The sequence below is a fragment of the Rhagoletis pomonella genome, unplaced genomic scaffold (genome assembly GCF_013731165.1).
Source record: "Rhagoletis pomonella isolate Grant_MI unplaced genomic scaffold, Rhpom_1.0 Rhpom_scaffold_01089, whole genome shotgun sequence".
In the NCBI taxonomy this organism is placed as follows: domain Eukaryota; kingdom Metazoa; phylum Arthropoda; class Insecta; order Diptera; family Tephritidae; genus Rhagoletis; species Rhagoletis pomonella.
This window is the reverse complement of record NW_023459643.1, coordinates 6,766-22,230: the sequence shown is the minus strand read 5'-3', so window position 1 is coordinate 22,230 and position 15,465 is coordinate 6,766. Positions and strand designations below refer to the sequence as shown.

The following is a 15,465-nucleotide window of genomic DNA, read 5'->3' as shown; positions in this document are numbered from 1 at the left end:
TTGGATGATCAGCTACTTTTTCCAATTGCTGTGTAAGAAATGGCATTTAGATATAACAGGAATTATGTATTAGTCTCTGATTTATTTTTAGTTTCACTTACCGCAAGTCCAATGAGGAATATAACAGCAAATAAACCCATGCCAAGATCGCCAAAATTAGTTTCAGGTAGCCGTGGTACCAGCGCAGTAATGGATCCAATAAAACCCGATACGAGATATTTCACGCCCAACATTACTTTTATCTGAGATTCTATGACTAGGATAGCTGTAGCAGAGGAGAAGGCCTTAATTATGGGCACGGAGAGGAATTCGAAGATTACACCTGGGGAAATGAGGAGAAAAGTAATGAGTATTTAGAGTGTGTGGTTAAGTATGCACTTATGCATGCAATGACATGCATGTACATGCCTTGACATGCACAAGTAGATTTTAAAAGTTGCATTAAATAAAGTATACGAGTGCATTCAGTTACTACTAGTTAAAAGCGTTGAGAGCCATGACAGAGAAGGCGGACCTGCTACTTTTTAAGATTCCAGTGATTTTAGTGGTTTGGCTCTCCTGCTACTTTGAATTGACGAAGGCTCTTCAGCCTAGGAATTGGGTAAATACATACTAACATAGGTAATGCGAATGAAAGTAAATAAGTATAGTATATTATTGAGCTATTGCTTCATAGTGAATACAAGCAATACAAAAAAAAAAAAGTAATGCCACCATAATATTTTAATGCCAGCCTTCCAAAGTATCGCCAAACTAATCAACTAATATTAAGTAAATAATGAAAAAATTTGACTTAAGTGCCTTTAAGATGCCACGTAATTACTTTTACTCCACTTGAGAATGCATTACTCGAACAAGACGCTAGATCTAGACGATAACTAGTTTTATTTACTCTTACACATACATACATGTGTACGTACTCGTGGATAGGCTATTGATAAGGCGAAGTGGGTGCTAAGTGCATACTCATTCAGGTTTGAGGCGGTTCATATAAAAGCAAATGTTTCGAAGAAAAAATAAAACGAAATGTTCTAAGTATGAAATGAAGTGTGTTTGAAGAAGCTTATAAGCTGATATTTTTAAATAGGGCCGCCACTTTTTCCAAAACTAAAAAAAACAAGTAATTTTTAAGCAAAAAACAAAACCGACTTCAATTCTCATATAAATATTTAAGATTATCGTTATCGGATCTAAACAAAATTAGTAAGGGGCCACCCTTGAGGTACGAGCTTTCCGAAATAAAAGAAGGAAAAAGAATTATCGAAATCGGTTAACGTGGTCCAAAGTTATGTGGTAAATATATAAAAAAAAATATTCCGACGAACTGATAACCTCCTCCTTTTTTTGAAGTCGGTTAAAAATAAAAATTAAAGATTATCGTTAGTTTCTTCATGATCAAATGATCGGACTTAAACCAAATTAGTATGGGACCACCCTTGAGATGGAAAAAAGAATTATCAAAATCGGTTAACGTGGTGGTAAAGTTATGCGGCACCATACATTAAAATAAAAAAAATATTCCGACGAATTGATAACCTTCTCTTTTATATCAAGTCGGTTCAAAATATATATAAATATATATGTATTTAAACCCAAAAAAATTTTGCAATTTAGGCCTACAGTAGCATGGTTGAAATATTTTGGTTCTGTCACTTTAAGTTCTTTGCCGCTTTCGCACGTTTGTATCGAAGATTGCGAAATATTAAATTTTTCCATGCAGTTTTTTGGTTTTTTATATTATATGGGGAAAATTTGACGCATTTGAGCGACAAGTAAACTTTAATAAATAAAAAAAAAATTTTGAATGTAGCTTTCTGTAATAAGGTTGCATGAATTTCGAGTTGTTCCGGGAAAATTGGGGGAAAATTTGTTTCCCGATGCAATTTTGGCCCACCCTAATATACATACATATGTACGTACATTGGAGCGTCCCTGCAAACCAAAGTTCCCGAAATCTTAACGAAATCTTTAGGAGTATCTGATTTCTGTAACGATTTTTTTCCGAATCTTCAAAGAAAATTATATGAAGTGGTTGACACGAACTCGTAAAGAAATTTCTGTACGAAAAATAAAGAAAATTCTGAAAAAAGTCTGCAAGAAATTCTTCACATAGCAGCATTATTTTCATTTCTTCACCGATTTTCTTCCGAAATTTCGTAAAAGAATGGAAGTGTGCGTAATTTATTTCATTTTAGAAAATTCGGAAAAAAATCGGATGGGATCTTTCCGAATTCGTTAAAATTTCTTTACGATTCAGAATACTCTGAAAAAATGGTTTGCAGGGGTATCACAAAAAATTTCAATTTGTTTCAAGCGATTTTGAACACACACAAAGAGAGTACATATTTTAAGGCTGTACATTTTTTTCTGCACCCCAAAAGAACAGTTAAATCGTGGTTTTTCCATAACTTCTTTAATTCATGTCCGATTTTTATAGGTAATATAACGTCGTAAAGGTACTAGAAGAGCCTACATACAACACCCTGTAATCGGTAGTAAGAAACTTAAAAATACATGGTGAAGGGCGCATCGGTCATATATTTTCCAAGCCCAGAACGCCATAGCCAGCTTGAATCTCGAATTACTAGAAGTTAGCTCCTTTTTAATGAAGTTCAGTTAGTACTTTTCTTGCAGAAGTGTTATAATTTAACATGGGAAACAAGGAAACAATTTTTCTGGCATACAACTTGGCGTACAGGCTGTCGTTCTCAGACAAATGAACGTAACTTGCAAAGTTTATGAGACATGATAATAGTTCTTTGTACTTGCTGAAAACCCTTGCAACGATGTAGAATTTATTTATAGAAATCATGTTACAGAAAAAAAAATCGATTTAGTTGTCCTTAGAGGACACCGTAGAAAAATTTACTTTCCTGAAGAACTCCCCTAGTAAGTGTTTAGAATCGCTTGGAACAAATTGAACGTCGTGATACGGTCTAATGCAAATAAGTACCTATGTGTGTCTCGCGAATTCCTGTACATTGCTTCTTGTCAAACGACACCAAACAAAAGAGTACTATTTTTTTTTGTTTTGTTATTTTCTACCAGTTTTAGAGAATAATTGCTTCCACTCATTTAGATGAATTAAAGATGAGATTGAGTCTGCTGCTCTTTTCATTAGACTCCAACAAGCACGTGCAATTGTGGTTATTAACCTACATATATGAATGCATGTACATACATATTGTATATATAAATGTGTGTGTGCATCTAAGTTAAAAACCGGTAACAAATTTAAAAATTTTATTCAATGCCAATGAGCAACAGGAGCAAAAAATCTAACCAGTTTTTAATTGACTCGATGATTTCGTCATTTGTAAATGCGGTATTCATTATTTATTAAAGGACTGTTTCAACAAATACAAAAGAAAAAAAAAAAACAAATCATTGAATATCAAAAAAGCAGTTATTATTTTTCAAACCAATATTTATGTAGCTAAAAGCGAATCGGAAAAAAACCAAATGGCTTGCATTTGATGGCGTACCGCTTGCAGGCGCACCGCTCCGATCGAGGCAGCACACATACATTCAAATGCATTCACGGGCTTGTCTAATGAAAAGCCCTTGAAATATACCTTTCCTCATTGGAAAAATGTAAACCAGGCGAATTGTTCAGCGCTCAGCGTTTGCCGTCTTGCGTGCCGCTCTAACTCAAGTCGTTAAATGTAATTAGCATAAAAGCTCACATAAAATTCGAGCACTGTCTACTAAGTAAGTACATAAGTATGTAAGTGAAGCAATGCTGAGCGGCGGCGGCGCTGCACTTCTGGCAATTGTATGATGCGCGTCACACCGACCTTCGATAAATAGTGGTGCGCCTGTGTTTACGCAGCCGGTTTTGAAGTTCCGTACGCACACATTTGCCACCCTAAAAGCGCAGTTACCCACGGACGGACGTAAAAAAGGAGAACGTGTCAGCTGACATGATCTATCTATCTATCTTATGGGATCTGTGGGTTAACAAAAACTCACCACCGCATGACCGTGACGTAGACGTTGGCTACTCTATATTTCTATCAAGAGGAAACTTGATATACGTACTACGTACTTCTACGCCACGCTACGTACACGTTAGTGGGTAACCGCACTCTAAGTCTATTCAATAAAACATATGTATTTATACATACTAAAAATACACAAAACTGTTATTAGGTTTGCTCCACAAGCTACCAAGCTACTTGTAGAAAAAGTCGAGAAAACTTCAAACTGTGAGCGTATATCCAAGAACTCTAAAAACTACTTGTGGAACGCGTATGTGACTTCGAGTAGCTTGTGGAACAAGCCTATTATATTTATTCATATGCATTTGCAAAATACTGGTATTCCCTTGTTTAAACAAAAAAAATATTTGCAAAATATTTACCTAGTCAAGAAGCTTGTGATTTTTATTTTTTTTTTGCACAGCAATTTGATGTTTTTTGAAATTTCGCTAACGATTAGTAGATCATTGACATTATTGATGGCAATGAACGAGATCACATGCGTAACCGTGGAAAACCTAGACCCAGACCCAGACCCAGAACGAGGCTAACAACACTGAATTTGAGGCATAAACATTCTATTGGTACAGTTGTTGTATTACCTTTATTTAGCTTCGAAAGTCGTACCATATAAATATTTGCTGACATCGTCGTTGTGTTTCTAACGTAAAGATAAATATGCCGTCTTAAATGCATGTCCAATTTTTAACCGACTTTTCTATGTTTGTTATCGAATAACTTTGGACCACGTGAACCGTTTTCGATTATTCTTCTTCATATTGCCGATAAAACTACGTCCCAGTAGATCACCTGGTCCTCAAAATTTTGCAGGGTTAATATGGGAGGTCTTTATTAGAGCAACAGAAGCCAAATCAGCAATTTTTCGAATTTTTGTATGTCTGTCCTGCCTGTATGTATGCGTTTACACTTATCACTTAAAAACTGATGCATGGAATTGTATGCAATTCTCACCGATGCCTAACTTATTTAATATGTGGGAGAAAATATTAGAGAGTTGCCACCTGTTTGAAAATTTCAGTTTAAGTTAATTGATAAATAAGATAAAAATCGCAATATGACCGTCAAAATAAAGAGAAGGCTTACAGCGGAAAATACTTTTGTGGAAGATTGCCACCTGTTTGGAAATTTTAATTTAATTTAATTGTTAAGATAAATTAAATATTGCAATATGGGTATCAAAGTGAAAAGATCGAGGGAAGTTTACTTGTTGAAAATAGTTTTTGGGAGGGTTACCACCTATTTGAAATATTGTATTCAATTAAATTGATAAAAAATTTATGAAATATTACAATGCGGGTATCCAAACAAAGGTGTCTAAGAATGTTTACTGTTGCAAAATATATTTGAAGCGGGTCTCCGCCTATTCTCTTTACTTTACCTACTACCGAATTACAATCATAAAAAATAAAGAATGCTTCATAAATAAAGCGAAAATTTGTTTGAAAACATAAATAAATCTCCTTGTATACATAATGCATTATAGTGACTAGAAAATAATAGTTGAATCAGCAAAAATTTTTTCATGTACTAAAAATAAATCAATAAACCTAACCTAGGGTTTTAAAAATTACTATAATGAAAAAATTAAAAAAAATATGTATTTGGAAATTTTTTGACTAATCAAAAATAAATTTGCAATCAAAAAGTATTTATGGAATGAATATTTTTTTGTTTATAAAAATTTTGGTGTAAATAACCATATTTAGGAAAAATAAATTTTTTTTATTGAAATATATATTTTTGAAGTACATGAACATGTATGTATTCTCTTTGTATGTGTCTGGAAAAATCGTGGGCATTAAAGAGTGTAAGTCAAGTCAAAATATATCAACAATTTTTTATGATAAAAAACATTCCTTTAGAAGTGATTGATTAAAACTTAACAAAATTGACAAAAGAAAAATTAATCAGGCTTTTATATATTGTAAACTTTTTGTAATTAGAATGTTTAGCAGTAAAAAATTTTCAAGCAAAAAAAAACAATAATAATTAAAAATTAAAAATTTAATTACATATCAAGTTAGGTTTTCTTAATGACTTAAGTGCAAAAATGAAAAAATTTAAAATTTTCAATCAATTAAAAACAACTTTGCATTCAAAAGGTATTATTTATTAAACGAATAATTTTTTTTTATAAAAAATTTTGGGGTAAACAACCATATCAGTCTAAAATTAAATTTATAAAAAAAAAATATTATATTAAAATATGTACGTAGAAAAATTTGAGGCATTAAAAAGTGTAATTGATTAAGTTCATGTAACGACAAATTCATCTGATCAATTAATTACGCTGATTGATTGATTGATGACTCGATTGTCTAATGCCAAAATATTTTGCAAAATGCAAAAATTATTTTTCTTTCTAAAAAGGAAGCAACAATAATAATCAAACTAAACAAATTTCTTTCATAGATTGAGTCATAAGTAAATAAGTAATTTCTCCGTTTTTTCAAAGTTAGCCTCCGAAATGTAAAAAGTGTAATGACTGCCCAATAATAACCGAAAAATTGCTCATTTGTTGATACATCAAGTTGCGAAATTTCATCGACAAATTTAAAAATCACGTTTTAATTAGTTTGCAATACAAAATATGTAAATTCAAATGTACTGTTTTTCGTGATTTAGTAATAACATTTACTTTTTTTACTAACATTTTAATTACTCGTAACTTGTAATCAAAAAAAAAAAAAAAAAAAAAACTCATATCACGCAAAATATTACATGCGCCTGCTTCCCTTGTCGCAGTGCGCGTTCAAAGAATTGTTATCGCACTCATTAGGGGCGCACTGTCGGCAGTCTGGGCATTTGTCACAATTTCACTAAATCGCCACTTAAAGCAGCTCAATGCCTAATAAGCGCCCAACACCCACGTATGTATGTATGTATGTATTTAGTACTTAGTACTTAGTGACTTACCCACGCGCAAAGTTCCCATTATCAACTCAACGACGCCCGTAAGAAAGGTGAGAAGTATGGCGAATTCGATGGGTTTGCCCACCGTGAACTGCAAGCTGACCAGGGCCACCAAACTGGTGGGTCCAATAATTACTTTGTTAATCGAACCAAATATCAGATATACAAAGGAACCCAGAAAGGCCGAACAGAGGCCATAGCGCGCCGGTAGTCCCGCCAATAGGGCGCAAGCAATACTCTCGGGAATTATGGTCAGGCCCAGGGTTATGCCAGCAATCAAATCGCTCATCGCCCATTCGGTGTTGTAGTCGCCGATCCAGTTGAGTATTTCCAGCCGATTTCGCAGCGCCTTCTTCACCTTGCCAGCTGCTGTGTGTGGCGTTGAACTGCGTCGCAGCGCTTCGCTGGTGAAGGGTTTGGCCGATTCCATAATTATTTGTGTGGCATCCTGCGGCAACATTTGCGACTTTGCCGAATTGTCGCACTTGTCGTAGGATGTCATTTTTATTTTGTTTTTTATTTAATTATTCTGTTTCTTTCTAAATAATACAAGTGACCGTTTTCTTGGCACTTTTTTAGTGCCTTTTTCAATTTATATCTAAACCTTTGCACTCGTCAAGCACTTACTGTTCGTTCACTTATTCATTTGATCTAAGTTCTACATAAATAATCTCTTGAAAATCTGTATCTTTTTTCACATCACAAAAATTGCCTTGGGTGATGCGGCACCGTTCCGTTCTGATCACGCGTCGTTTTGCTTTTGAACTTTGAGGCGGGTGGTGATCTGCCGCTCTGTGTCGTTATGCGCGCCGTCTGACCTGGTCCCGCTCGATTGCGCTTGGCTGCCGAGCCGATCGTGGCATCAAATAATCGCTGCTGCTGCTGCTGTTTTACTTACTCGTCTTACTCGTCGCCGCCGCCGCCGTCGCGTCTTCTTATATTGTTCTTTGTTATTGAGGCTTTTGAGAATTCTCTGTCTACCGTATTTGCTCTAAATATAATCGCGTGTTAATGGGATCTTAAAACAGCGTAGCCGTTGACTGTTGCACCCGCTGCTGTCTCTCCCTATTCGTCTGTTTTAGCTCACTTGAAAGTATCAATTGTATTAAGTAGGTAAGCATGTATTTGAGAAATAAGCGACGATTTAAGTGAACGCGCGCGCGATATCGACGCCGATGGCAATGTGACGGCCGCCGAGTAAAGAATAACCCAAAATGCTGCAGGTTCATAAATTTTATACTTCGACTAAAAGTGTGATAAATTGTAATGTTGTGAATGTGTTAACGATTATTGCCGTCGATTGGTACTAACGTATTGTCATTTGATAGACAAGTAAATAAATAAATTAATTCATTCATCATTGTTTATCTTTTTCGATACAGCCGATTGTACATTTGCAACGTTGCTGAACCCCGCGTTCTTCCCTTGGCATTTATTTATGTAAGCTCGTTGTTCTTTGCGGAAAGTTTAGGAAACAGTTCACTGTATCTGATGCGTTTCATGTGAGTGTCATTTTTTGGAATGATTGAGAGATAGAAATACTACCTTCTTGATAAGCTCGATTGGGTTGAGTGATTATTGGGCAATGAAGTGCGGAACTTTTGGGTAATTACCAGGAAGATGGGGCTTACATATATATGTTGGTTGTTTAAATTAAATTTGTTGCTTGGCGATTCTGCCTACTTCAATGTTTTTTTTCAAATGACGCCTACGATCTTCCTAACCTCTTGCTATCGCATCAATGGATCGAGTCAGGATTAAGTGTGCGTTGATCCTATTCGATGCCGTTACTGGGGCTTCATCCACCTCTCCTGTCTGTAAAACGTCATTGCGAGCACTCAGCGCTTTTCCCAGCAACTCCATGTGGATTACTTGCAGTCACCATTAACAAGTTGCCTTGGTACACGAAAGGCTTAAAAAAGTTAAAAAATTTAAGAAACAATTTTTATAAGCTGTAAAAAAAATCAGGTTCTGATGATCACAAGAAAAAGTATCTGTCTTATTCCAAAGAATTTAACTGTCTAGATAAATTTCTCTACAAAAATTATATATTAGGTTTCGAAGATAACATTAATCGAAACGAACTTCTTCTACATTTACATCGTCAACGAAATATCTGGGTAAGAGTTCAATATCACCCAATGAATCTGCTAACTTGTTTGATAACTTTTTTAAAGCTAATTTCGTTGACGAAGATAGTTGGAATGATGATTAACAGCCTTATTCTGTATCACGAATGATAGGCAAAACGAACGATTCGTCTGCAGAGAAATGCTTCAAAAATTAGTCCGGCGGCATCATTTTAGCCGGTTTAAACGCAACCGAGACCATTGCAACGTAATGTATGAAAAGCAAGACGAAGAGGATCGATAGAGTTTAAAATCGCAATCAGAGAGGTTGTCGTCTGCGGATGAATCGTTCGTTTTGCCTATCGTTCGTGATATTTCTGTTGTCAAAAAAGGCCAAAAAAAAGGCAAATTCAAAATTTTCAAAATTTTTAATCAAGGAAGACATGAAACGTGTGATTCTTTAATTTGTTTACAGATACGACTAAGCAGACAAAATATGCAAATGCTTTAAATCCTAACCCTGGTTAGAACCATCTCTTAACAATAAATAAGACTGCTATATACTTTAGAAATTGGGCATGGCACCGCCCACTTTATGACTACAAAGGTGTATTTCGGTAACCACTTTATCGATTTGGGCCTAACTTGGTTCAATTATATCATTAAGTTTAACTCTGCATATTATCGAAAACATTTGAAATCGAGTAAACACTCCTACTTACTATGCAAAGGTAGTTCAGAGAAAGTTGAAATGCCGATACCTACGCCGGGTATATAAAGTTCGGTTTCGCCCGAACTTAAACTTCTTTACTAGTTTTTGTTTCTTTTTGTTTTTTTTTATGTGAACAGCCACCCTTCCAGAACAATTAACCAACTCCAAAGAACTCAAGCTTATGCAAATACCTTTAGTTATCCTTCGTGGTGGTCCAGTGGAATATTGTTCGCCCCATTAATTCAGCTTCCATATAAGCTATGAAAAGTTGGGCCTATAAAAACATATTTTTATCTAACCTTTCTTTTTCAAAGAGTATTCAGCGACCTATTTTGCTTTAAGTAATCTTAGTACTCAATCATTATATATGTACTACGAGCATTCAAAAGAATATCAAAGACAAATCTGTGGTCATAAGCTAGCAATAACCGCCTAAGTCGACTTAAGAAAGAATTGAGTTATTCATGCTATCGTTATCTGCAACTACTATTCCATGTGTATGTGAAACTCCCACTATTTAAAAGTTATTGATGAAAATATTTTGGTTTCCCCATAAGGTTAACATTACAATCCAAAGTTTTAAAGCGTTTTTTTTTTATCGAATTCAGGTTTTTAGACTCAGGCGATTTTTGCTTATGACCACAGAATTGTGGGACCGTTTATTTTCAAAAGTCACTAACGACCAATAATTAATTATTTTGACAAATATAAAATAAATGAGGTAATTGATTGGAAATGTTTACACATAACAACCACAAAAGCCTTTATTATTATATTTGTTTTAGCTACTAACTAAGCAAATAAATTGAAGCTAAAATTCACATGCACCCTCTATGCACAGGCTATCATCAATCAAACGAAGTTGACAAAAAACTTGATTTCTAATACATGAAAGTGGCTCGTGGGAACGAAATGCTGATAAGATTTATTTTTACGTGTCACATTTTATTATTTCCATATACACAATTACATTTTTTGGAAAGTTACTGTGGACAGGTAAAGATAAATATATCTGGATATTATAAATTTCCCGATGGATAGGGTTTAGAGTTCTTAAGATCTTGAGGAGACAATCAATTAGTAGTTAAAAATTGACTGGAGAAGAAGTTGAAATCGAACTTTTTCTCTGGTTGCAAACACAATATTTTCCATGTAAAGAAATGCTCTTATAAATACTAGGGACTCCGATGTATCAAGTGAATATGTATGTAATAAGTTGAGAAACAACGTTGGAAATTATTTATTGCTTCAAACACTTTCGTTTTGTTTCGCGAATCTTACAGATAACGACATTGATGTTATTGCCCAAAGCTGTATTAAAAACTTATACAAAATATTTTTCTTAATTGAGTTTAATTTACTTCTAATTCTATTATTATAATAATCGCAAAATTCTCAAGAGCTGCCTCTCAGACAAATTTTTGAAGCTTTCTTATAAGTTGATAAGTGGTAGTTGGAAACACATTTTCGTAAAATTTTAAATGATAAGATAAGTAAATATTTAAACATGTTGAAGAAGTGTTAAAAATAAATTTGCACATGCCCGATATCTGACTAACGATCCGAGTGAAAATAATCATTACTCTCGAGATCTTGACATAAAACAAACACGCTTAACAAGCTTAACAAGAAGAAGAAGAATGTTTGTCTTGAGAGATTATTTGGTCTGATTTGATATGGTTTTAATTTAACGAGTCTATTTTTATATAGAACGAAAACAAAGAACAACAAAAAATATCGTTAGAGAGATTGCGTAGTTTCGCTAATGAAATGAATATAGCTTATAGCACATTTGGGAAATATATATGCAACTACGAAGAACCAACCACCTTTGGCTAGAAACACCTTGCCATTGTTAATATCCAAATTTTTGCTCTGTCTTCATTGAACCAAAATGAGTTCTACACATGAATATGTCCAATAGTAGTCTGCATATAGTCATAGGTTCTCGCACTCTCTATCTTATCGATGATGCTGCCTCGAAACAGAAAGAAAAGTTAGGCATTGTTCTACTAGCTTTGAGCGTACCTTAACCTAGCCTAGGGCCCTTATTTGTGCTTGGCGATCAGAATAGATGTTTACCTTCCTTGCCGACGTGGCGGAAGCTAATCAAACTTAAGAACACTGGAAGCTTTTAAGGTTTGACCGCCATTGATTCCAGATTTTTGACGAGATTTTCATAAAACTTCATGGGCTTAGCTACGATTTAATTGAACCAGGAAATAACCTGAGGTGGGAGACCCCGTCTCTTACGAGTTGTTCCCATGGAGTAGTAGAGAGGCGCTGATGCTTTCTTTGCTCATTCCATAACGGTAGGCTTCTTTGACAGTTTCACAACTAAAGGAGTGTTCGCAGCTCTCAAGAAAAGCAAACTCCATATAAAATGACGCACAGGAAATGACTAAGAAACTTTTTTGTGCCACATTTCCTTAAGGCAGTACGCAGTATGAAATTCAGCAGCAATGTTTTGCCAGTTCCCCTGCGGCATCCAAGAAAGAAAGGCCCCCTTTTCCGCTCTCCTTGCGGCTCAGAATTTTATGGAAAATTTGCCTTTGCTCCTTTAAAAAACTTTATTCTCAATTAGTCTCAGAGCTTCGTTGTAATATATGTCGTCATGTGCTGTATCTTGAAACCTGTCGACTATGTCTTCAAAAAAGCGGTTTTATACTCTTCCCAAAGTTGCGGGGTGTAAAAGTTCGCAAAGCTTTCTAAAGTCTCTCCAGTTTGACACCTAGTTTATTTAAATATTTCATTTAACTTGTTAAAATTTCTAAGCGGGTGGCAACTCTCTTCAAAAATATTTTTGTAATATATCGTTTTTGAACCCAACTTAATAAGTAGTTGATTTAACCGTTCAAAAAAGTGGCAACCCCTTCAAAAAAAAATATATATATCCTATATATTAATCCAGCTCATGGCCTATAAGTGTGCCAAATTTCATTGAAATACGTCTAGCGGTTTTAGCATGAAAGAGCAACAAACATTTACACTCACTCACTCACAAACTTTCACATTTGTAATATCAGTAGGATTGTTTAAATTTTTAACGGGTGGCAACTTTCTTCGAAAATATTTTCGAAAGAAAGCTTTCTTGACCCTCTCTCGGTTGATACCTCTATTAAAAAAATTTTGTTTATTTTTTAAAGTAAATTGATTTTGACTATTTTAGTAGGTGGCAACCTTTCCCAAATATATCTAGAATTAATTATAGTCTTGAACATCTCTAATTTGGTGCTCATGCTAAAATATTTAATATTTTATATTTAATTTGTTAATAAAATTGATTTTAAGTTTATGAAAAGGTGGCAACTCTTTTCAAAAAAAATGTTGAAATAAATCGTTTTTGAATCTCTTTTGTTTGACACCCGCATTGTTGTAATATTTTATCTATCTTAATAATTAGTTGATTTAACCGTTGAAAAAAGCGATACCCCCTTCAAAAAATATCCTTTATGCTAATTCAGGCCATAGCCCATAAGAGTGCCAAGTTTCATTGAAAAACGTCAGGCCGTTTCAGCGTGAAAGAGCAACAAACAAACACACTCACTCACTCACTAACTTTCACAATTATTATATTAGTAGGATAGTAGTAGACAAACATGGCCTCTTACATAGGTACAATTATAGCCCGAATAAACTTTCCTTTAAAGCCTTTGAATACATACCTACATACATCCATTAATTTACCGACAAATCGGGCAAAGAGATTCAGTCTGCACATTTGTTGCAAATGTTATCCTTTGAGAGAGCTGTATCAATCGATGTGGTGGATGGTTATCCATAGGACAGTTACTCAATCACTTATCTATTACTTTGTGTTTCATTGACCAAGCTAGAAGCTACACTTTCAGTCTGCTAAAGAATTTTGCAACAAAAACTGTTACACCACAATTACCAGTACTGAACCAAGCAAAAAAAAAACCACACACACACTTTACTACACACATAAATACAAAAGTCAATGAGGCGCATACTGACATTGGAGTGGCCAATAATGCGTTTGAATGGCAGCTGGGATAATTAGCAATGAGAGCGTTTGAGAAACGATCAAAAGCTGAAGAGGGCATAAATCGTACCTCAACGGTACAGAGGGTAAGCGCTTGGTTAGCTGCTTGGCATGCAACGGCATCACTCACCTAAATATTGAGCTGTAGGGCGCCAACGTGCAATTTCGACCTAAACCTAATGAAAGTGAATCGTTTTGACATCAATGAAACAACAAAGAATACGAAATGGAAGCATAATTAGAATTGGATTCATCTACAGCTAAGGCATTTCCAACTCAGATAAGGAAAAGAAAAAAGTAATAATTGTAATGTTGGAGGGTATCCAAGCGAGCAAGTGACAGGGGACACCAAAAGCATGCATACATATGTATGTACTTATGTACGTGTGACTACGTGTGTACATGGAACTGGAGCTGTTGCTAATCTGTTAGCTTTGTTGCTGTGGCATTTGATAGTATTTTTACAAGCTTCTTTGTGGATATCGAAGCTGCTGCAGTTCGCTTGCGTTGCAAAAGTCCTATCACCTTTATGCCAACAGAAACATATATCCTGTAAACTACCAATCGGATTGTCCTGAAATTTCATGGTATTCTCAGAAAAGTTGTTTTACACCATAATCCCTGAGATATCCTACGCCGGTTGGTAGAAGCCTTCAGGGGTGAATTGTTCTCTACGTATGTAAATTATGTGCTCAGCGAAGTGAGCCAGATCTAGAACATTTCATTCACTTCCAAGGAAAATATTGACGCACAATTTCTTCCCCACTCTTTCACCTAGGCCGCCTTTCCCATGTAGATTTGCCCTTTCAATGGATAACAAGCGGAGTCTCATTCATACCCACCACACTTTTATTTCATGTTTAGCAGGTTTTGATGGTATATATTGTGGGAAACCAACTCCACCAGGAGGAGGATACAGTTTCTCAATAATAGTGGCATTGGCTCCTGCTGCATAATTGCTATGTAGATTCTTGTGGATCATAAAAAAAAAAACCATCGTGAACTCATTGCAGTACGTTATATCGGATGTGAAGTTGTTTTTTTTTTTTTTTAAATCTACATATATTATTAACGGAATGTGTCACGTCACTTAGCAAAATGAGACTCAAATACGCAACAAATTCACTTTTCGTTTCGGCTTTCTATGTGCGCTGTTCTCTTGTTGGGTTCTTAACATTACTTTGTTTTACTATTTGTTTCGCGAATAATGATTTGAGTATGTACATGTATGTAGTTTTCCCGGTTGCACCTGGTAAATAAATCATCAACTTCTTCATCGTCTGCACTTTCATCTTCCGGTTCATAATCTGGTAACAGCATTTCTTCTATTTATAACGCAGTCACATCATCTTCGTTATCGTCCACAATCTGTTTAGTTAACAAGGGTTCATCGTCATTATTTTCCTCACGTAAATCTCTAATTTATGACGCTTTTGGAAAAGATTAAAGTTTTTGATAGTTTTTTTTTTCGCAGCCCGCTAAGACATATCTGCTTTCGGTAATGGCGTAGTTTTGTCCCAAAAGCTAAATGAAGAAGTTCTTAATATATTTGAGAAGGTTTTTGAATAATTTTGGCTAAGGAGAAGGGATGTTTAATGGATCTGTGGGTGGTTCAATAAGTATTGCCATATTTTGAGGGCGTACCGTTGACTGCTGATACGGATTACTTGCTAGTTTTCAGAGTCAATAAAGTTATCGCTCTACTACCATGGCACAGAATACTTTTCAGGACTGAAACGGTTGCAACCATTCGTAGAGCATGGT

General features: G+C 35.1%; 1 protein-coding gene across 1 annotated transcript; it reads right to left on the bottom strand.

The window, feature by feature from the left end:
* Position 1: 1 nt before the first annotated feature.
* On the bottom strand, positions 2 to 7,790 carry LOC118751926 (sodium-independent sulfate anion transporter-like; the record flags this gene model as incomplete). Its single annotated transcript, XM_036486753.1, has 3 exons — positions 6,918 to 7,790; positions 102 to 322; positions 2 to 28 (listed from the first exon to the last, which is right to left on the bottom strand). Coding segments are annotated over exons 1-3 (747 nt in total), but the record flags the coding sequence as incomplete, so codon positions are not given.
* Between the last annotated feature and the right edge of the window lie 7,675 nt (positions 7,791 to 15,465).